Source organism: Temnothorax nylanderi, unplaced genomic scaffold (genome assembly GCF_030848795.1).
Source record: "Temnothorax nylanderi isolate EJ_2023f unplaced genomic scaffold, tnyl_v1.0 TNYL_tig0883_pilon, whole genome shotgun sequence".
Classification (NCBI taxonomy): domain Eukaryota; kingdom Metazoa; phylum Arthropoda; class Insecta; order Hymenoptera; family Formicidae; genus Temnothorax; species Temnothorax nylanderi.
Window position 1 is genome coordinate 20,449 of NW_027249945.1, and position 23,046 is coordinate 43,494.

Genomic DNA, 23,046 nt, shown 5'->3' on the forward strand with positions numbered 1-23,046 from the left:
CTCTCTCTCTCTCTAGCAGCGCCAAGTTTTTTGACAAGAAAAAGTTATGTATTTTAATAAAATATTTTTATTTTGTACTGTTACCTCTGTAATTCTTTGCGATGCGATTAAATCTTTTAAAATACATATATAAACTTTGTATTTAAATACCTTGTATTCCCTCGTTGGGTTTAAATATTTTAATAAAATATTTGTATTTTGTACTGTTACCTCTGTAATTCTTCATGATTCAATCTTTTATTCTATTGAAAATAAACTTTGTATTTAAACTCGAAAAAAAACAGTGGTAATATTATACCTCGAAAAAACCTAAGTAACAAGAGGTAGACGTAATCTTTGTATCTCGAAAAATACACTGAGAAAAAAAAATTGTTAATCCCAAGAAATATTTAGTCCGATACGTTCAACTAAACATTTTAGTTAGTTAACTAAATATTAGTTGTTTCAACAATTTATTTCGTTTCCTTAATCAAGAATTAATTAATTCACCTAATGTTTAGTTAAGTAACTAAAATGTTTAGTTGAACGTATCGGACTAAATATTTCTTGGGATTGACACTTTTTTTTTCTCAGTGTATGTTCTCTGTAATTGGCGCTGTAATTTAAAAAGAGATATCATTTCTTTTTTGTAATTGTAATAGATCACTTGAAGGGCGACTCATCTTTGATAAGGTAACGTAATTATTTTGTCATGTGTATCATTTGAGTTATAATTTTTTGGAAATAAAAATGCTACTGCTTAGGTTTTTTCGAGATTTTTCGAGATACAAAGATTACGTCTACCACTTGTTACTTCGGTTTTTTCGAAGTAAAGATACTACTGCTTAGGTTTTTTCGAGATTTTTCGAGATACAAAGATTACGTCTACCACTTGTTACTTAGATTTTTTTGAGGTATAATATTACCACTGTTTTTTTTTCGAGGTAACAACATATAATTTAAAAAGAGATCATTTCTTTTTTGTAATTGTAAAATAGATCACTTGAAGCGCGACTCATCTTTGATAAGGTAACGTAATTTTGTGATGTGTATCACTTGAGTTATAATTATTTGGAAATAAAAATGCTACTGCTTAGGTTTTTTCGAGATTTTTCGAGGTACAAAAATTACGTCTACCACTTGTTACTTCGGTTTTTTCGAGGTAAAGATACTACTGCTTAGGTTTTTTCGAGATTTTTCGAGATACAAAGATCATACGTCTACCACTTGTTACTTAGATTTTTTTGAGGTATAATATTACCACTGTTTTTTTTTTCGAGGTAACAACATATACACTACTATGCGTGTACTTGGCGCCTTTCTTTACCTTTTTTTTAAAAAAGGTAATTTTGTACAGATATCACGCCTTTTTGTAGTATTACGCATTTTATAAACAGTATGTACAGGGTGTTATTTCGAGGTATAATACTAGCACTATGTTTTTTTCGAGGTAACAACATAATACATATATACTACTATGCGTGTACTTGGCGCATTTTTTTACCTTTTTTTGAAGAAGGTAATTTTGTACGTCTTAGGCAACAACAAACATCTTAGGCAACATAATTGCACTTTGAACTAAACACATCTGTAATTTATAATATTATATAACATATAATATTGCATACATAAACTTACATTATATTATATACATACATATACACACGTACATATATGTATACAAAGTACAGAACATAAGATAAATAATCTATTAGTAGACATATCATTGTTAATGCAACAAAAAAATTAAAATATAACTCGTTTAAAAAAATTCATAATCCACTGCATAAAGTCGTGAGTGTGTCATCCTTCAGAAAAAAAGTGGATCTGTAAAACACAAACATAACATATATTTTTTACATATGCATATATATCATTTGTTTATATACATACTTGTGTTTGTATGTCCATTATTAGATTTATTTCTTTCCAGATCTGAGTTGTGTTTCTTTTATTTCTATTTCTAGAGTCTGGATTCGTCTCAAATGTTGCAATTCTAAATTTTGAATTTCTTTCAAATAATTTTCTTTCATATTATTCATATTCTCTTCATGTTTTTGTTTAATATGCGCTAATCGTTTTTCTTGAGCCATTACTCTTTTTATGCGTTTCATTCGTATTGTTTCTTCTGTGTTTGACAATTGACTGTAACTTATTGTATCCTTCTTTCGTTTGAAAGAACGTGTGTGTTTTAATTTTTCATTTTCCAATTTGTTTGATAATTCTTCTTTTCGTACATCTTTTTCTTGTTCCTCTCCACTGCATAAAGTCATTAACGTATCATCTTTCTCCGTAGAAATACATGGATCTGTAAAGCATAAACACAATACATGTTTTTACATATACATATGTAGCATTTATTTATATACGTTATAAAAAATTTTGTTAACATATAAATATACAACATGAATAAGTACTACCTTGAAAAATATGTTTGCTGTGTGTGTTTTTGTAATCTTCATTATCAGTATCCAATAATTCTACAGTTTGGTCAGTAGATATTACTTCGAAAACATAGTCTCGTTTATCTGAAATATATTTATTATACAAATAACGTGACTGTATTAATATTAGAAATAGTTTAGTACATAAAATTATTTTCGTAGAATATATTAATACATACCATTAATTTCTATATCAGACATATTGAATGTAAATGCAACAGGTGCTGTCTTCATAAGATGTGGTGCGATTCTGGCAATATCAGGATCAATATCAATTTTTACTTCTGGTGGTCCTCCACCAGTTGCCATGCATGCTTGTTTTTTTTTAGTTAAGGCTTCCCTTTGCCCTTGTTTCAGATTTGTCCATAATTTCTTTAGTTGTTGTACTGTCCTCTAATAATAAAAGAGTTTTCAATTATACATGCTTTGTTAAAACGCTTTATTATTTTAGTAATAATTATAACCTTTTGTGCAATTAATGAAGACTGATTATAGGCAGTACATATTTCAATCCATGCCACATCCTTATCTTTTAAAGTGGCTCCATCACTTTTTTTTAATTCAACAATATGTTTATACCGTTCGAGTATTTGTAAGAAAACTTTTCTTTCCATTGTTGTGTAATGTTTATTTTTACTAGTAGGCTTTACATTTTCTTTGGACGACATTCTGTGAATAAATTGTAATTATATTTGTGAGAAATAATCTCCGGTAATTTTAATCTATCAGTAATTTTGAATTGATATCAATTCGACATCGAAACTGTTTGTCGAAATTATATCAATTTAAAGATCGATTTCGATTCCAATATTTATTAATATAATTTAAAAGAAATAGTGCAGAAATTTATGTTTTAATCATAACATTTATTATAACAGCTATACATAACATTATTAGATAATCTCAAATCGAATTTACATCAAATCGATATCAATTCGATATAGATTCAATTTGAGGTAGTGTAAAACTTTGATACAGGTTGCGGAAGACTGATGCTACAAATGCTTTGAAGTAGTTTTCTTCTCCTTTCTTTCAATAAAGGTATATAAGATATAGAGAAAAAAGAAAAACGCTTCAAAGCATTTGTAACATTAAATCGACTGCAACCACAGTTACCTATAGCTTTCATAATAAATGTAATGGATAAAATATAAATTTCTACACTATTTTTGATACACTTTACCTCTTTCTCTTATGCAGTACATAATATGAGTCTGTTACAAAAATCGTTTAACCTGAGATACTTACGTGTATACAAACGACAAGGACTCGCAAGTTTCCAATGCCTACAGGCCAGCACTCGCTACAGCCGCTCCCGAAGTAAGACAAACAGGAAGCGTGGACAGACCGGTACGGGCACACAAGATTTCTGAAAAAATAACAAAATGTTTAATAAGGCATATAATATGGCAATCTGTTACAAAAATCGTTTAACCTGAGATACTTACGTGTATACAAACGACGAAGGACTCGCAAGTTTCCAATGCCTACAGGCCAGCACTCGCTACAGCCGCTCCCGAAGCAAGACAAACAGGAAGCGTGGACAGACCGGTACGGGCACACAAGATTTCTGAAAAAATAACAAAATGTTTAATAAGGCATATAATATGGCAATCTGTTACAAAAATCGTTTAACCTGAGATACTTACATGTATAGAAACGTCACATCCGCCTCCGATACAGCACAAAGAGAAACAGGAGGGCGGTCAGAACGGTCACAAGATTTCTGTAAAAATAAAATATTTTGTATTAATGATTACACATGCACTGACTGTATTCTTTTATTAAAATCTAACTACTACGCACAAACTCTTCCGTAACGTATATTACGCAGTAGGCCTATTCTGTAACTCTTAACGACACTTCGTTATCGTTGCAATGTCTTTGCGCAGCTTTTTCACGTAGTAAAACATTATAACGATAACAAATTGTCGTTATGAGTTAAAGAATAAGCCTGCGTTGATTAAAGTTTAAAGTTACATACATATCTAAGTTTAATATCAATAAACTTAGCATAAAGCTAAGCTTGTGCGGTAGCCCAAAGTTATATTTGTTTGAAAATTAATATTACTTACATATCTTAACGCCTTGGATTGCACCGTGCTGGTCTGCGCTGTCCCACGTTTGTATCGATCGAAAGAGTTTATCGGTTAACCTCACTTCAAAACTATCTCACTTGTCCATTGATTGCATACATGAAAGTGCGGATAATAATAAATCCAAAGTTCCTATTGGAGGAACCAACGGAAAGAGTACGGAAACAGCCGATCGAGAATAAGCATGGTTTTAAGTACGGTCTTCGCCAAGGCGATCTCAAATCAAATAAGACTTCCTTGAGCGAAATCTTCTTCGTGAAGATCGCCTTGTTTCACGACTATGAAATCTACCAATCTTAAGACGATTTTGATTGAATAAGGCCGCCTTGACCAAGATCGTCTTAAGAGCAAATTTGAGATTCGACTATGAATACGGCTCTAAATGTTGTTGCCCTCCCTCGTGTATTACCAAGCGCGTCACGTCGAGGTATATCTCTGAGCACGTGGAACACCCCGTGGGTCCCCGGATCTCGCCGATTATAACGTCGCACGCGTCACACTCCTCCAATTTGTACCGGAACCCGATGTGCAAGTAATGTCGAACCAAGAGGTTGTAGTGGTTGCGCTGTTGCGCAGTTAAGTCGCGGTAACACGATTCTGTTACTGTTACTGTTTTGATTCTGGTAACACAACGCGAAAACGCAGATCACGCGGGACAGCCAATTCCTGCCCCAATTCCCCATTATCCTGGGGTTTTACCTCCTTAACCGCGGAAGAAGAACCCATCAACGGAGACGTTCTGCCGAATCGAGCCACCTCGCATCACCCAGGACGTCACATTACTTTTGCTGACCATGGCTGTTCGCGGGTTGCTACTTTTATATTGCTTGACGAGTCGCTTCAGTCTGAGTCCGTTATTGTTCTCGTACAGTCTCAGTATACGTTTTTTGAATTCGCTGTCATGTCTCCCCTCGAGCATTTTGTGTCGGTTCGGGCCGTGGTGAATCCAGAGGAGCTTCGGCCTGGCGAGGAGGAGGAAGAAACTACCCTCCCAGTCTTAGTTATACCGGAACCAGTGGTTCCCGATCCTCTGGTCCATGAACGTGACCCATTTCGGGGTCGCGGTCGCTTTCTTGCCGCGATGCGAGACCGGATGATTGAGCTTGGTCGACCTCTGCCTGCTTATTTGGCCGATGCTCGTGTTTTGCTCGGTCGGGGTTAGGGTCTGGCCATGCGTGAGGTAGACCGTGGACAAGCCCTTGACGATGATCCCCTGGTTTTGTACCTGCGCTCTTTGGCTATTGGCACCGTTCGGGCTCGTGGCGCGCAGCTTATGGCCGCGGTGCGGGCATTTCGGATGGCAGGTCGGGGGCATGTTGCTCCCTTTCGTGATTAAGGTAAGTGTGGTGTATTTTCGTCTATTTGATAAGTGCTTGAAGTGTAGGTGCTTTCGCTTTTCTTTATCTAGTTTTCTTTATAACATTGCGTAATTTTATTTTTCTTGAAACGTCAGGTTTTTTAATTACTTTTTCTCTATGCTTCTCGGGTAGGCGGACGTTCACCGGCGCGCTATCCACTCGCGTCGTGATCTCATGTTTCACCGCCGTGGTGCGTGTCAGCTCATCGTTTTCCAAATGAAATACATCGCGAAAATTGTCGCATCTTTGCTCTAACGCCTTTCTTTTCTTATTATTTAAAATGTTTCTGCGTTTTTTACGTAATTTCTCGCGTCGTTTATGAATTGATTTGCGCTCTTCAGTCGCGGGTAATGTGAGTATGTCTGTGTCAGTCACCGGTGCCTCTTCTAGAGTTACCTGCGGCGTGATTATTTCGACGGGCTTCTCCGTTACGTTTACTACGCTTATTGGACAGAGAAAATCTATTGGTTTTACCGTGCAACTTCCGATAAAGACTCCAGAAATAGGTTTTACACGTTTTACAATACCTATCCTATTTTGATCTGCAGCTATCGTTTGTATGATTGTTTTACTGCGGGGCAATAGAATTAGCGTTTTACACGGTTGGAGCTTATACTTGGCAGTACCGATTTTCAATCGATTTTCGGCGTGGTTGGGAACGGCTCGATGCTTTTTCAGAAAATCGATTCCTAGAATGCCTTCGTAGTCCATCGGGAAATCGTCTTGTACTACGTACATCGTATGCCGTAGGGTTTCCTTGCCTACGAGTATGATGGCTCGTATTTTTCCGAGGGTGTATATTTGATGTCCAGTAACGCCGGTCAGCGCTATTTTCTTTTCTTGTATTTTCGTCTTATCTTTTAATTTTTCTACCTTTATGAAGGCGATGGCGGCTCCGGAATCAAGCAGAAATTTTAGTTTTCCCTTAGTTGCTTCTCGCATCGGGAGTGTTACGAGATCGAGATGATAATTTTTATTAGTTTTGCTCGTCACTTGGGTAACTTTATACTCGCGCGCGTGTCGCGTCTTATGCTTTCTCGGTCTCTCTTCCTCTTCACTGCTACTGCTGCCGCTGCTGCTATTCGATATTTCATCGTCCTTGTCTGACGTATTCTTAACCGCTTTGGCTGTTGTATATATACCTGTGGTTTTTTATTTCCATCAGTTGTAGATCGGCGTGTTCTTTCCTTTTCGGGTCGGCCGTTTAGCTGCCAACAATCTTCTCGTTTATGCCCTTCCTTCTTGCAATACTTGCAATATTGTTCGACGGTATTTATTCCGCTGGGCTTTTCTGCTCTCGGGAGAGAATATCTGTTTGCGTACCAGCTTGTACGGCATTCTTGTCCAATATGGCCTAGCTTTCCGCATTTATTGCATTCAACACCAACGCTTCGAGCTTGTCGCGTTTGCTCCTGACCGTTTTTGTTTCGGTCGGTATTATATGTCGCTCGCGGAGGAGGTCCTTTCAATTTCTCCTCTGACGTGGCGCCCAAAATCGCTGCTGTGAGATTAGCATAATTCCGTGATCGCACGATAGTTTGAATGTCATCTCGGAGTCCTAGCTGGAAATTTTCTAGCGCTAGCTCCTGTATCGTATCTAATATCGCTTTTCTCTGTTCTAAAGAATGTTCACGGCCTTCGATCATTGATCGATAAAGTTCCATAGATAATTTATCTACGCGGAGTCTGTATTCTCTCGCGCTTTCGCCTGGCTTTTGCCGGAGCATATTAAATTCTCGTTGAATGTGCGTAGTGCTTCGCTTTGCTTATCGCGCTTTGCGTATCGCGATACGCGCGTATCGAGCGTATCGAGCGTATCGAACTCTGCGACCAATCACAGACAATTCGCCGGTTTTGGTACGCCACCAAACGGGGCCCGGTGTCCCATGGAGCGGATTAAGCGTAAGCGGACCAGCGGATCGCAAATCACGGAATCTTTCCGATAGAGCTCTTTCAAAGATTTCGTAGAAACGGATCCGTGATTGGCGATCCGCTGGTTACGCTTCCGCTTAATCCGCTCCATGGGACACCGGGACCCGTTTGGCGGCGTACTGAACACACGCACACAAGCACGCATGCACGCATGCACGCACCTAAAATGGTAAACGCGCAATAACCTAAAAAGTGAAACAAAGTTCATATATGTCGGGAGAGCAACTGTAATCCGGAGCGCGAAAGAATTTCCTGAAGGAAGCAAAGCTGTCCGATCAATTGCCTTTGATAATCGTGTGTGCGATCGATTCGACTTCGTTCACGATTTCGTTCTTTATCTTTATCGCACTAACTTACAAAAGTACATCGAGATATACGTCCAGAAGGTAAATCCGTCGCGTCTCTCGGTGGTCGTGGGTGGTCTACTGGACGTTGACTGCTCGGAAGATATTATTAAGAATCTGATCCTGGTGGTGCGCGGACAATTCTCCACCGACGAACTGGTCGAGGAAGTGGAAAAGAGAAATCGGCTGAAGCTGTTGCTACCGTGGTTGGAATCTCGCGTTCACGAGGGCTGCGTGGAGCCGGCTACGCACAACGCGCTGGCCAAGATTTACATCGACAGCAACAATAATCCCGAAAGATTTCTCCAGGAAAATCAATTCCACGACAGTAGAGTTTACACAAGTTCGAGTTTATTTAAGCTACGGTAAGCATAGTTTATAAGTTTTAATAATCGAGAGCGATTATGCTAATAAAATAAAATAAAATTATCTATTATGTTATTAATATTATAAAAATAAGATTATTCTTTCTTTGTTGCAGAAAAAATGTCTCGTCCTCTGCCTTTATCGCACTAACTTACAAAAGTACATCGAGATATACGTCCAGAAGGTAAATCCGTCGCGTCTCTCGGTGGTCGTGGGTGGTCTACTGGACGTTGACTGCTCGGAAGATATTATTAAGAATCTGATCCTGGTGGTGCGCGGACAATTCTCCACCGACGAACTGGTCGAGGAGGTGGAAAAGAGAAATCGGCTGAAGCTGTTGCTACCGTGGTTGGAATCTCGCGTTCACGAGGGCTGCGTGGGGCCGGCTACGCACAACGCGCTGGCCAAGATTTACATCGACAGCAACAATAATCCCGAAAGATTTCTCCAGGAAAATCAATTCCACGACAGTAGAGTTTACACAAGTTCGAGTTCATTTAAGCTACGGTAAGCATAGTTTATAAGTTTTAATAATCGAGAGCGATTATGCTAATAAAATAAAATAAAATTATCTATTATGTTATTAATATTATAAAAATAAGATTATTCTTTCTTTGTTGCAGAAAAAATGTCTCGTCCTCTGCCTTTATCGCACTAACTTACAAAAGTACATCGAGATATACGTCCAGAAGGTAAATCCGTCGCGTCTCTCGGTGGTCGTGGGTGGTCTACTGGACGTTGACTGCTTGGAAGATATTATTAAGAATCTGATCCTGGTGGTGCGCGGACAATTCTCCACCGACGAACTGGTCGAGAAGGTGGAAAAGAGAAATCGGCTAAAGCTGTTGCTACCGTGGTTGGAATCTCGCGTTCACGAGGGCTGCGTGGAGCCGGCTACGCACAACGCGCTGGCCGAGATTTTCATCGACAGCAACAATAAACCCGAAAGATTTCTCAAGAAAAATCAATTCTACGACAGTAGAGTTTACACAAGTTCGAGTTCATTTAAGCTACGGTAAGCATAGTTAAGTTTTAAAGCTCTACAGTAGCATAATCGTAAATGTATAATCGAGAGCGAATATGCCAATAAAATAAAATAAAATTATTTATTATGTTATTAATAGATATTATAAAAATAAAGTTATTCTTTCTTTGTTGTAGAAAAAATGGATTCCGAAACAGTGTTACTAGCCATTTTCTGTTTTGTAAATAAATTTAAACGAAGTTACAGTAGTTTTCGTCGACAAGAATTGCGACGTAAAATATTACTATTGTACGCACTGTACGTAATTGCGGTAAACGAAGAATCTGAAAAAAACGACAATATTGGGTGCGTCCTTTATTTTCCGTACAACGGCGATTATTACAAGGAGCGAGTGATAATCTCGTAATAGAAATGGAGACTGAAGACAATAAAAAATTTGTCAATTATTTCCGAATGGATCCTATCTTATTTCAAGAATTACTCAAATTAGTCGGCCCATCCATTGTTAAACAATATGTTGTTCGAGAGCCAATTCCTCCTGAAACACGTCTGCATATTACGCTTCGCTATTTAGCATCAGGAGATAGCATGACATCGATCTCATATGCCTATCGAATTGGCCATAATACTGTATCAAAGATAGTATCAGAGACCTGCGAGGCAATATGGAATGCTTTGAAGGAGACAGTTTTTATTGATGACAGTCCAGAAAGTTGGCAAGAAATTGCCAACGAATTTCAGCGACTTTGGAACTATCCAAACTGTATAGGATGTATTGATGGAAAGCACGTTACATTGCAGGTATTTAGAAAAAAATTTTTTTTATTATGAATTATGGTACAGAGAAACTTCAATACTATACATTTATCATATCACCAATTTGTCATAACAAATGTTAGTCGATGATTGTGGGTACTTATTGTGGACTATCTCTTATTATTAATGTTCGACGAGTAATAAAATAAATGTAATTTGTCTTACAGGCTCCGGCAAATAGTGGCTCGACGCATTTCAATTACAAAGGACACCACAGCATCAATCTGTTAGCGATTAGCGATGCGAAATATTGCTTTGCTATGGTCGATATCGGTGCGGAAGGTAGACATAGTGATGGAGGAGTCTTTAAAAATAGTGAAATTGGAAAACGTTTCGAAGAAGGTACATTCAAGCTGCCAAATATGAAGCCTATCGAAATTGATGGACCAGCACTGCCTTATGTGTTGCTAGCGGATGAGGCTTTTTCACTGACAACGTACATGATGAGACCGTATCCGCGAAGTGACAAGCTAGATCTCAGGAAGAAAGTTTTTAATTACAGGCTCAGTCGAGCAAGACGTGTTGTAGAGAGCGCTTTCGGGATTTTAGCAGCAAGATGGAGGATTTATAGAAGACCCATAATTACAAGTGTTGCAAATGCGAGAAAAATTGTTCAAGCAACAGTAGCACTTCATAACTTCATTATCAGCAATGAGGAAAAATTACTTTCCAAGAGTACATATGTGCATATGACTCCTGAAGATCGCACTATAATTTCTGAAGGATTTAACTCGTTGCCAGTTACTAGAGGCAGACAAATGAACAATGGCATCGAAATTCGAAATGCTTATTCAAATTTCTTTATAGGTACTGGTGCATTATCATTTCAGTGGGAGAGGACAATGAATAATGATTTTTAATCTACTTGATATTACATTTTTTAAATATATAAATAAAAAAGGATTTTCTACTTAATATTACATTTTCTTTATTATATATACCTTACATGTACCTTACATATAACCCAAAAAATTAAGTTTTATTTTTGCAAACATAATACTACATAATAGTAAATAAAATAGAATTGTCTTGACAAAAAATAAGACTAAAAAAGAGAAACTTTTTGTTTAAACTCAAATAGTAACGCTAGGACTTGCATCTCAAACTGAGCCCTCTCACGTGCTGGAAGGGCTCGTACTCTATCTCCTATTTGAAGAAAAAATCCATCGACGGCGTCTGGATTTCTCTTAGACTCGCTTTCCAGGGCTGATAAAATTACCTCTTTTACATCGGAGATATTATTACAGTTTCTTGATTCTAAAAAACAGGAAATAAAACATTAACGTCAGTATGTAGATAGTAGTTTAATAAAAGTTTTTTTATATCCCAAAAATCATTTAATTACAATCACATGTTTTTATTTATTACTGAACTATACTATCTGACAATTTTAGCAGGAATTATTACATAAATAAGTAAAACAAACTTTTTGCTTTTGGTTGCTGCTGACTCGGCGATAGGAAAACATTTGGTTGCTGCTGACTCGGCGATAGGGAAACATCGCTAGCTGACTGTTCAATTACAGTAGAAGTGTTCGATGTTTGAGGTTGCGTGACCTGTAGAGGTTCCTCAATTGCTGAATCTATATCATCAATATTTTTATCCGGCAAGCTGGAGATAGTCCTGTACAACAAAAAGTCCATTACGTTATATCATTTGCCACATATACAAAACAATAAATATAACAGGTAAACAAAGATAATACAATACGTACGATGATTTCACTACAACGTCGTCAAGAAACTTTATCTGGTCATAGAAACCGAAACCTTTTTTCGAGATATTTGAACTTGCAGCTGATCCGCTTGGAATGTACTGTCTACGTTTTGCTTTAATATAGGAATCGCGCAGTTGCTTCCACCTTTTTCGCACCTGTTCCAAATTGTTTTCTTGTTCTGTATTTAAAGAAAATTAAAACTTTACTTCTTTAGATAATAACTTCACACGAGATTTTATTAATTTGTTTCAATTCTTGATAAAAAACAAGAAATAATTTTGTATCCGAGTTTATTCGATCATTACATTTAATGTTAATTATTATGTACGAATAATAAGAAATAAAAATGTAAAGAAAAAAACAAATTGTAACCCAAACAGAAAAAAGTGTCTATTTCGTCAATTCAATTAAATTTATTTTTGTTTGTTGTGGGTATACAGAACATTTAAATCAGAAGTTTTAATTGGATGACATTATAAGTAATAAACTTACCTCCCAATACATTAAGAACTTCTTTCCATAAAGCTTTTTTTTAAACTTGTTCTTTCTTTCACCGGAATTCGAGGATCGTATAATCCTGGTCTTGCTTGGATTGCAGCAATGAGGCATTCATTATAATCCTCTGAATCAGTCACCGACTGACTGATGACTGACTGATGACTGACTAATGACTGAACTTTTTCAACTGTTAAAAAAATGTATATATATATAATAAAACTCTAGTATTGATAACAGAACTGTTACACATTGTAAGTAATGCACTTGTTATTAGGCTATACTTACCCATCGTAACTTTGTTATTGTCGTCTATATGTATCAATTGTGTCTCATCATTATACAATTCGAAACATTTATGTCTCGATAAACTTGTGTTCAGTAAGGCCCCAATGAACCAACCACAATATCCACACTGTATAAGCTGTAAGCAAAAAAAAATTTTATATTTAATCCAATAGCTACTCATTTTCATAGCTGTCAGGTTTCAAGTAAAACCCATGATATATTTGACATTATAATTAGCGTAATATTTTATATTAAACACATGGAACTTGATCCTTCAATTCATTTGCACAAATGTTGCTCTTAAAGAAAAGTTGCAAAAATCATTTATCACAAAGCTTTTAATTAACCAATCAACTTGCAACGTTTCTGTAAGAGCAGAACTGTCGCATAAATAAATTCAAGAATCGAGCCCCTGAATTAGTACACGAAATTATATATATATATATGAAAATAAGGAAAATGTTCATATTGATTTGTGAACAATACTAACCTCAAAATTATATGTTTTGTGATTTATTCTCCCGACTAGATCATAAAAAGCGTAAATAGTATTATTAAAAATATACTCACAGGTCCTGTATTCTCCATGTCCTCCATCATAATATATTAACAGGGCTCGGACGCACAGGCTGGGAACCGCTGCGTTCGGCGATCGCACTCAATGGTAGGGGCGGTGGGGCGAGACTGCGAGTTTTGCGCGACGCTCGGCGATCGGACCCGATGTCCGACGGGCGCAGTGGTTCTCGGTTCTCTTATTAAAGATTTGCTTTTGAGATTATTAAAATTAACTTTTAGTATCAATTTATTAATATTTTTATATATAAATAGCATATAAATAAAATATCAATAAATAAAATTTAATAGCTATAATAAGATATAAAGATCACATGCACTTCAATTTGTTAGAAATTTAACATTAGTCGTTTAACATTGATCGTTAAAAACAAACTAATTTTTATATTCTTAATAATATAACAATGAATATTTAATAATTGAAAACTAGATCATTATTTTAACACAATATAACACATTTTAATGTTAACTTAAATGATATTTGTTATAATGTCTTTGAATACTAACGTGCAAATATCAGGAATAAATAGAGATACTGTGTGTGTCGTATTATCTACTAAAGGTGGCCAAAAATCTCCCAATGATCCATGTATACTACCACATAAACCCTGGTAATTATTTGTTTGATTACTGTAATTCAACTCTTTTAGCATTCCCATGTCGTACAAGTTGTCTACACCAGTCAACATGTTGAATGTGCCATCGTAGCTATCCGAGTTATTTCTCTGTAACAAAAAAGAAATAACGATTGACCATATTACGTGACCATATTTGAGATTATGTCAAACTGCTTGACGCATGATGTTCGATTCATTGCACTCACCCCGTAGACCCAGGCGAATTGAGAATAAGGTAAGGTAACTTTAATCTTCCGCGCTATGTCTAACGACGTGTCATTTAACCCTTCGAATATCAGCGCATTCACGCTTTTAGTTAATACTAACTTTTCTCCTAAACGCACCATAAACCCATTGACTAGCTTACGTAAAAATGGAGGCTTATATTTTAATAAAGATGCGACCATCTAGAATTGAACATTACAGTGTAAATGTATAGAAAATTGTGCAGTTTAGTCGCCAAATAATTGTCACAAAATAATTGCACCTTACCGCGACTATTGGATTTAAGTTGGTAATCTCGTCAGTTAGACTCCTATTGGACAAGGACTCCTCAAACATCCAAATCTTATTCCTTTGAAACGTGACAGTCCCATTGTCATTACATACCTGATGTTTTTTTTCATCAATTTCTCTGTGAAAGAAACACTTAACATACCTTAATATCATGCTCTGGCTTTCGAAAAGTAGCAGAAATTTTGTGGAAATGACATTACCGAAAAACGTAAGGCCCCAATTCCTCAAAATGTGGCTTTACACGTGACTTTTTTTGAAGGAACTCCTGTGCATTAGTCCAATTAAACATGTAGAATTTGAAGTCCATCGGAATAGGAGTCTTTACCCAAAAATCATAGGTGAGAGATGATTGCGTTAACGTCAATAGCTGCATGAAAAAATTCATGAATTATAAATTTTGTACGTGATCCTTATGTATGTAATTATACATCGATTGAGGTAAAGTTCCTCTGGTTCTTGAAAATACCTTTGTAAATGTCAAATCATATAGTATAGTGACTCAAAGTGATCCTACGATTATGCCAAGCAGCAGAATCACTAAACCGACGATTGAGATGATGAATACTTTTTTATAGGACCGCGCCATTTTTACAGGGACTACAGGTCTGAAAAGTAAACAAATAATAATCAGTATTTCTTTCAACTTTTATTCACGAAAACTTTGCCGTTGTACGGTAAATATAGGACGCACCCAATATTGTCGTTTTTTTTTTAGATTCTTCGTTTACCGCAATTACGTACAGTGCATACAATAGAAATATTTTATGTCGCAATTCTTGTCGACGAAAACTACTGTAACTTCGTTTAAATTTATTTACAAAACAGAAAATGGCTAGTAACACTGTTTTGGAATCCATTTTTTCTGCAACAAAGAAAGAATAATCTTATTTTTATAATATTAATAACATGATAGATAATTTAATTTAATTTTATTAGCATATTTGCTCTCGATTATACGTTTACGATTATGCTACTGTAGAGCTTTAAAACTCAACTATGCTTACCGTAGCTTAAATGAACTCGAACTTGTGTAAACTCTACTGTCGTACAATTGATTTTCCTTGAGAAATCTTTCGGAATTATTGTTGCTGTCATATTCACTGTACATGAAGATTAATTAGTATGGCATTTCTTAGCTAAGTAATTACAAAATTAAAATTGTTTGGAGTAAATAGAAGTTCCAGCATCATATAATGAATGTCTTATCATAAGATAGATAAATCCTAGAGTTTTAGATAAGTGTATATATTTTTTTCGACTTTGCTTCTCTGGTAAGAGACTTTAGGTGCCTTCAATCCAGAATAGTGTATGTTTGCAATAGGTTATAATAATACTTTAAAAAGTCTATTGTAAACATAAGCAAAAAGAGAATTTCATATCAGAAAGCTTGAGTTTTGACTGCAAGAGTGGGCAAACTGTATAAGTTTTGCTACAAAAATATTTTAATTACAGTTAGAATAGAATATACATTTGCGACAAAGAGAGAAAGATAATACATTTAGACATATTTTTATAACAAATATATTTATTGAAAATTATAATATTTTCAGTTTTTACGATATCACTGACTATTGTCTGCACAAAAGCAAGCAAATTGTATACAGTTTGTCAAATGTAAGCTCAAATGTAATTGAAGAATGTAAGCTCCGAAGCTTCTGACAGATAATTTTTAATTATTAGAAACTGAAGGAAAAGCTTCTTACAAATAATGCATATTATTACGCAGTCATGTAGTCACGTGCAAAATCCTTAAAAACGAACAGCGAATACGTCTGACAACACGCAAAAAAATTATCTGAGAAAATGGAATGTATCGGGTGGTCAAGGCAAACGTCTCTGACGTGAGACATTTGCGTGTTGATTGAAATCGTCACAAAGTAAAAGTCAACTCCGTCACGACCTGATTAATGTATTAATTAAAATTAAATAACTCCAGAAGCACCGTCGGTCCCGCTCGTGTGTGAGCGCTCTCTGGTACTTCGCGGACACTGTACATTGCACGTCACTCACAGCCGAACGGAACGTAAACAAGGCGATTTCAACAATTTCATCGACAGTAGGTTTGTTCGCGTCGCATACTCCAATAAACACCAAGAGCACTTGGATGACGGATCAAAGGTGGCGATTGGAGCAGATAAGTTTTTGGAGTGCGTTGGAGTGATTAGGAGCATGGTGGGGGCATGCGACGCGAATAAACATAGTATCTCCGTGCGGAAAAGCGACGCTCGCGACTCGTATTTAGCTGGTATTACCCGCGAGGGGTTTCATTGCCTCATATACCGGGGGTACGCTAACCTATCTTACCGCTGTTTATCACGATGACAATCGAGCACGGGCGAGATACGAGTCATCGAATGTCGTCGCGTTAAACCGCCTGTAGCGGCGCACCTCGATCGCTGAAGATCGCAATTTTTTTCACATCCTTGCCAAAAATTTTCCATAATAATATCGGAACTATCGGAAGACAAAACGCAAACCTCTACTATTCTCTTTTCTCTACTGCTAGTGCACTTTCTACACTCAATATGGCACCTGAGCCCAAGAAGGAGGGCTCGACCCACACGTACGTTACGATGGAACTGTGTGAGTGTGCGATCCGCTCAAACAATGTTCAAAAGATTGTTAAGCGTATCAAAAACGGCGGATCGTCTGTGATTGGTCGCAGAGTCGATACGCCCGATACGCGCGTATCTCGATACGCGCCATGGGACGCCACCCTTAGACTGCCCGCCGTTCCTTGGAAGGGCGGGCTTTTTATCGCGCTCGGTATGGCTGACTTAGCAGTCAGCGGTTTTGACTTCGAGATCAAAGTCCTAGCGGGCTGGTAATGTCCAGAATGCCCATATATGGGCATGACCGCGACGCGTGCTGGCTTTCGCGTCAGCGGTCCTCATCGCTAGGGTCGGATTACCAAGTAATCCGGCCCTCGGTGTTGCCAGGTGCCATAATTGATCGCGAATACGTTGTGCGCTCACAACAAAATAAAGACTGCCAGTTTGGTTGAAGTAAAGGATTTTGTTAGAATACAACTATTTAAAATCTGGATAATAATCTATATGTATTATTGATAATTAAATAATACTTGCCTGTGGTCTTTTAGGCGATTGATTGCAGTATTCTGAAAATCTTTATTGCAAACTTTGCACTGTGCAATTAATTTTCCCTTATAGTTTCTTTTTTGAATAAAACCCCCTTCCGTCCAATACGAATGTTTAGGTTTTTCGCCTTTGTTCATTTTTGTACGTATAACAACTCTGCATATTAAATATTAACCCTTAGCCCGTATACCTGGGTCGTTTTCGTCCGGGCGAAAATCAAATGTAGTTGTAACTTTTGAAAACGAGTAGAGAGGGCGCCACTGCGCATCCGCAAAAAAGTTATGCTCCCCGAGAACCCGCCTACCGAGTTTCAAGGCGCCAGTCCCCCTCCGGCCGTCACAGGAGACACGTCAATCTTGAAAGGACGAAAACGACCCAGGTTGGCGGCGAACGTTGCCCAAAAACGTAAGTAATTTTTTTGTGTTTTTCGTTTTAAAGTATTCATTGTGTCCGTAGAAGTCTCATAAAAACATCTGACCGCGAAAAAAAAATTACAAAAATGTTTTTGTTCAGTTCTTCGACAAAAATGGCGCAGCGGTCGTCGAGGAAGTGTCAAGAATATTGCGTCATCACGAGGAAGTCGAATATTTCGGTGGCAGCGACTCCGAAGATGAAATCGACGATGTCGAGGACCAGGGAAGTGACGGTTCCGAGATAAGTGTCTCAGATTTGGAATCTGAACAAAGCGATGGAGTGGAAGAGGAAGAGATCGAGTCCGAGCAACCGGTTGTGTCAACGAGCAGGCGCCGAAAATTTGTTTATGGAAAAGACAAGCACAAGTGGTGTCTGCAGGCTCCCGAAGTTCGAAGTCGGAGATCATCCATAACGGCAATTTTGCCCAAAGCTGTGAATGCAGCTGTCTCATCGCGTACGCCGCTGGATTTCTGGAGCGTCTTATTTTCAAATGATATTTTAGAACTTATTTTGAAATATACGAACGCAGAAATTGAAAGATTTGGGGCTGATGGCAGAGAAGCGGCTTTTCGACCGCTTTCAATGAATGAACTGAAAGCATTCATTGGACTGTTGTACTTTTTAGGCGCGAATAAAAGTAATCGCGTGCATATAAAGGAATTGTGGGCGCACGATTTCGGAACAATGTTATGCAAGGTGACGATGTCACAACATCGCTTTGAATTTATTAGCTGTAGGATTCGATTCGATGACAAGAACACACGAGCCGACAGACGCGCTACAGATGTTTTAGCGCCAATTCGCGAAATCTGGGATACTTTTATAACGAATTGCCAATGCAATTATTCGCCAAGTGCATTTTTAACGATCGATGAACAGTTGTTAGGATTTCGCGGTCGTTTTTCAGCGCGAGTTTACATCAAATCGAAACCGGCACAATACGGCATAAAAATTGTTTCTATGAATGACGCGAAAACATTCTATATGTACAATGCTATACCATATATCGGACAAGTACCAGCAGAGCGCGGCGAAAGTGTACCGTCATACTATGTGCGTAAATTGAGTGAGCCAATTCATAACACTGGTCGAAATATCACCTGTGATAATTGGTTTACTTCGGTCGAAATTTGCAATAAGATGAAAAAAGATTATGGCTTGACCATGGTAGGTACCCTCAGGAAAAACAAGCGCCAGATTCCGGAGTCGTTCAAAAGAAATGCTTCGATCGGTACAACTAGATACGGTTACGACGGGGATAATATCCTACTTTCCTTTTGTCCGAAAAAAAAACAAGGTTGTTTTGCTACTATCATCTAAGCATAAATACGGAAAACAGTGCGAAGACAGCGATAAACCGGAGATAATTGATTTTTATAATCAGACAAAATGTGGAACGGATGTATTCGACCAACTGTGCGGTAACTACACTTGCGTTCGAAGAACTAACCGATGGCCGATGCGCTTATTTTTCGGAATGCTCGATCAGGCCAGCGTAAATGCTTGTATTTTGTACAACTTTTTGCCTTACAATGAGATTCGAAACAGACGCGATTTTTTGAAAGCCCTCGCGTTATCTCTAATCAAACCACTTCTCGAAGATCGCGCAAAAAGGCCCGGAATCCACAAAGTTTTGTTACAAAATATTCGCGAGGTACTGTCTTCGAGCGACGTTGAAAATTCTTCTGTCGTTCTCGTTCCACATAAAATGTCTAAAAGAAAGCGATGTTACTATTGTCCGAGTGATAAAGAACACAAAACTAACTATTGCTGCGTGAAATGCAAGAAACCAACTTGCGATGATCATCGCGTTGTGTGCTGCGTGCCGTGCTTTGTGTAGCGTGTTTTTTACGACATATATTTGTTTTTTTCTAGATAAACAATAAAGTAATGTTGGGATACTTAACTATTGAGTTATTACTTATTTTATTACTAATTTTTTTATTATTAAATATTTATTACTATTTTTACTATGAAATTTGGGGCTAATTTATTGGCAATTTTAAGGTTGCAAACTTAAGCATTTAATTTCAAAATAATTGCATGCAATATTTTTTTTATGAAAGGTACGTTTTTCCCCTTCAATTTCCGTTTTGATTCATTTCGATATCTTTATTTGTCTTAAAGTTATGATTTTTTGAGAAAACAAATGATTTTACCCGTAGTTACTCCATTTTTTTAATACAAATTATGTGAAAAAATTAAATTGTTTATAATTTTATGATTGATACTTCAAATTGAAGGTTTGAATTACCTCCATGAATTTTTTCAGATTTTTTGTAACACTTTAACACTTAAAAAAACGTCAGGACGAAAACGACCCAGGTTGGCGGCGTAAAAGTGCCAAAAAAACGTATGCGGGCTAAGGGTTAATTATATCAGTATATTTTGTAATATAACAACTTTACATATTAAATAATAAATATTAAGTAATTGACAATGAGTGCATTTCGTTTCACGCATGAATCGCATGATGATATTGATAAATTGATGATGCGCATTACGCATAAATGCATCATTTATCCTTGTTCATCGAATGTTACACAAGAATAAATGATGTATTATGCGTGAAACGGACTGCATCCAAATCCAATATCATAATAAAACACATTACGTTTCGCCGATATAAATTTGAGTCGAAATCTATAAATCGTCTAAGAAGAAACATTGGACATTGGACTGGACTGACTGGACTAAAATGAGGTTATGTGACGTATGATACGTACACATATGTATGAAACTAAAGCGCGGATCATACTTGGTATCATACGTAAGATACCTATGTATGATACATAGGGTATGATACGTTCCCAACCCTGATGTTGTTAACGGACTAAATATGGCGCACAAAACAAAGAAAACAAAACTAAATCCAGTCATCGCGCAACTTAACCTAATATATTGCGCGTCTTAAACTATATATTATATATCGCATCTTAACCTAAATGTCTTTCTGGATTAGGTCGCTCTGGTGTGCGCCGTCCTCCATGTTGTGGGCAGGCAGCGCCACGATGCGCATCTTAAGGCATGTGTGCTCCATGCGCACAATCGTAATGCGGTCGTCCCGGTTGAGGACGACCCTTGGCTGCTTCGCACCATGGAACTGCAATGGCGGCTCCTCGAAGTCACGGACGGCTTCAAGGTTAAGTTGGTGTGTGTTGTCAGCATGTGGAGGGGAAGCGTTATGCCAACGTATCCCCTCCACATAATCGAGCGTCCAAATGTTTCCGAGCTAACCGAAGTTTGTCGAGTTTAGTCGTCATTTCTCATCCCGCGTTTTCACCTATCCTGTAGGCTTACGCTCCGTCTATCTTCCTAACTCTTTTTTACAATCTTGTCGTGTATTTAAAACGCTGAAGTTTTATCTGCTTTGTTAAAAAGAAACGTCTGCAGAAAAAACATTCTTCTTAGTATATATGTAGTTAGTATATATATATAGAAGATAAATAGTTGATGTAATGAGCGATGGATGATATATATAGATTGTTTTCTTTTTCTGTATACGTAGGAATTAACTTACAGGAGATACGAAGGATCCCCTCTCGTGGTGGACCATCTTGTGGTGAAAGGGCTCCCCGTTCGGATCCGACGGGCTACGTCCGGCGTCCTCTGTTCGCAGAGGATGCCGTGGTGGCTCGTTGGTGAGGTGCGGGGTCTAAGAGTCCACCCTTCCTGCCGCCGGTCCTCGGACCGGAGAGGCGGGAAGAATGGGAGCCCGGCGACTCCCTTAGGGATTGGCCTATGGGTCAGTCCCAATCGCCGGTAGGGGATGGCGACCCTGACTTCAAACGCCCGGTCGGCCGGGACCGTTAGGGGCTTCTTTCATGCTTCCACCGGCAATCGGGGCGGGGTGGGCCTTCCTCCATCCATTGCACGCCGGTGCTCCGGCAGGATGGGGGACAATCCTGGGGATCATTGCACGCCGGTGCTCCGGCAGATCCCTGGGATTGCGGGCTCACCGGGGGCTGTCCGGGCCGCTCGGAATTGATCCGAGGTCGGGGCCGTGCAGCTCCGAGAGGGAGGACCCGTCGGGCCGCTCGGGCATATTCCGAGGCCAGGGCCGGCGGGTCTGGTTGTCGGACGTAAGGGCCGACAGCGCGGACGGAGACTCGAAGGCAGACGACCGCATCACCTGGAGGAGCTTCCTGTGCCCTGGCCTCTCGCGGGCGGCTGGACGGGGGACTGGGATCGAGCTCGCTCGGCCGGTTCCTCCGCTTAGCTTTGCGCGCGGAAGGTGTATGGTGGGGGCTTCCCCTACCCTAAGTCTGCCGACGAGTGGTTCGAGGGTCGTCGGTGCGGAGGTTACCTCGGCCGGCGACCCAGGATTGTAAGCTGGTCCTCCCGTCGGGAGGGGTGATGGAGGGGTTGCGGCCTCCTACACCCTGAACGACAGGAGGATCTTTCCCGGCGTGGCGGCGCCCTCCGCGGTACCCCTGCTGTCGGAGGCAGGGGACCCCTGAAAGCTCGCGGTGCGTTTGCCCCTTGATGGGCTGCGGGTGAGTAAGGGGCTGGGACCCGCCTCGGATGCTAATTCCCGGGGCATGGGTGTAGCCTTCCCTCCGGGGGAACTCGGGGCCCGGCCGACTCCTTGCTGGGGCCCGGTCGGTGAGGGCACGCCCTGGAAGGCAGAGCCGCGGAGGGTCAGGGAAAATACATTTTATGGAGCCTTTAAAGCCTTTAAACCCGACGACCTTAGGGAGTGCGGGGGATCGGGATCGAGGTATCTCGGCCGACTCCTCGCGGGACAACGACGGAGCACCTGACGGGTCAAGAGCGAGCCTGCCCGGTGAGGACAGGATCGCTCAGGGGGAGGAGGGATTTGTTAGACCAACCGTCCCACCTGCTCCTCTACCTCCCGATCCGAAGTGTGTTAAGGAGAAGTGGAGAGCAATGGAGATTAGGGATGAGATGGAGAGAAAGAGCCGTGATAGGATCAGGAAGAAAGGGACGGGGCGTTCCTGTTCCGCAAGCGGCTCAGGGAAGAGTAGGTCAAGATCGAAGACCAGGG

The 23,046-nt window shown here is 39.0% G+C and overlaps 3 protein-coding genes across 3 annotated transcripts; 1 reads left to right on the plus strand and 2 right to left on the minus strand.

Annotated features, from left to right (window-relative positions):
• Positions 1-534: 534 nt before the first annotated feature.
• Positions 535-4,878, minus strand: LOC139785780 (uncharacterized). Its single transcript, XM_071724960.1, has 9 exons — positions 4,499-4,878; positions 4,073-4,149; positions 3,872-3,993; positions 3,672-3,792; positions 2,888-3,092; positions 2,603-2,816; positions 2,400-2,507; positions 1,873-2,287; positions 535-1,806 (listed from the first exon to the last, which is right to left on the minus strand). Exons 5-8 carry the CDS (start codon positions 3,089-3,091, stop codon positions 1,899-1,901), a joined length of 915 nt encoding a protein of 304 aa, XP_071581061.1. The 5' UTR covers position 3,092; positions 3,672-3,792; positions 3,872-3,993; positions 4,073-4,149; positions 4,499-4,878; the 3' UTR covers positions 535-1,806; positions 1,873-1,898.
• A 3,012-nt stretch (positions 4,879-7,890) lies between these two features.
• LOC139785776 (putative nuclease HARBI1) lies at positions 7,891-11,235 on the plus strand. Its single transcript, XM_071724957.1, has 5 exons — positions 7,891-8,518; positions 8,635-9,026; positions 9,143-9,534; positions 9,681-10,305; positions 10,488-11,235. The coding sequence occupies exons 4-5, from the start codon at positions 9,916-9,918 to the stop codon at positions 11,178-11,180; spliced, it is 1,083 nt and encodes a 360-aa protein (XP_071581058.1). The 5' UTR covers positions 7,891-8,518; positions 8,635-9,026; positions 9,143-9,534; positions 9,681-9,915; the 3' UTR covers positions 11,181-11,235.
• On the minus strand, positions 11,232-17,248 carry LOC139785777 (protein croquemort-like). Its single transcript, XM_071724958.1, has 14 exons — positions 16,831-17,248; positions 15,531-15,626; positions 15,218-15,388; positions 14,993-15,131; positions 14,727-14,893; positions 14,503-14,644; positions 14,217-14,417; positions 13,901-14,118; positions 13,391-13,586; positions 12,821-12,956; positions 12,530-12,722; positions 12,035-12,215; positions 11,747-11,943; positions 11,232-11,577 (listed from the first exon to the last, which is right to left on the minus strand). The coding sequence occupies exons 5-9, from the start codon at positions 14,831-14,833 to the stop codon at positions 13,427-13,429; spliced, it is 828 nt and encodes a 275-aa protein (XP_071581059.1). The 5' UTR covers positions 14,834-14,893; positions 14,993-15,131; positions 15,218-15,388; positions 15,531-15,626; positions 16,831-17,248; the 3' UTR covers positions 11,232-11,577; positions 11,747-11,943; positions 12,035-12,215; positions 12,530-12,722; positions 12,821-12,956; positions 13,391-13,426.
• Between the last annotated feature and the right edge of the window lie 5,798 nt (positions 17,249-23,046).

Excerpts from the sequence above, each read along its gene's own strand:
- LOC139785780 (XM_071724960.1), bottom strand. The coding sequence starts at position 3,091 with ATGTCGTCCAAAGAAAATGTAAAGCCTACTAGTAAAAATAAACATTAC. Across the intron at positions 2,817-2,887 it reads CTTCATTAATTGCACAAAAG|AGGACAGTACAACAACTAAA; the intron begins GTTATAATTATT and ends TTTTATTATTAG. Across the intron at positions 2,288-2,399 it reads CAGCAAACATATTTTTCAAG|ATCCATGTATTTCTACGGAG; the intron begins GTAGTACTTATT and ends TATGCTTTACAG.
- LOC139785776 (XM_071724957.1), top strand. The coding sequence starts at position 9,916 with ATGGAGACTGAAGACAATAAAAAATTTGTCAATTATTTCCGAATGGAT. Across the intron at positions 10,306-10,487 it reads GAAAGCACGTTACATTGCAG|GCTCCGGCAAATAGTGGCTC; the intron begins GTATTTAGAAAA and ends TTTGTCTTACAG.
- LOC139785777 (XM_071724958.1), bottom strand. The coding sequence starts at position 14,833 with ATGGACTTCAAATTCTACATGTTTAATTGGACTAATGCACAGGAGTTC. Across the intron at positions 14,645-14,726 it reads TTGGGGCCTTACGTTTTTCG|AGAAATTGATGAAAAAAAAC; the intron begins GTAATGTCATTT and ends TTTCTTTCACAG. Across the intron at positions 13,587-13,900 it reads TTTATTCCTGATATTTGCAC|CAAATCTTTAATAAGAGAAC; the intron begins GTTAGTATTCAA and ends TAATCTCAAAAG.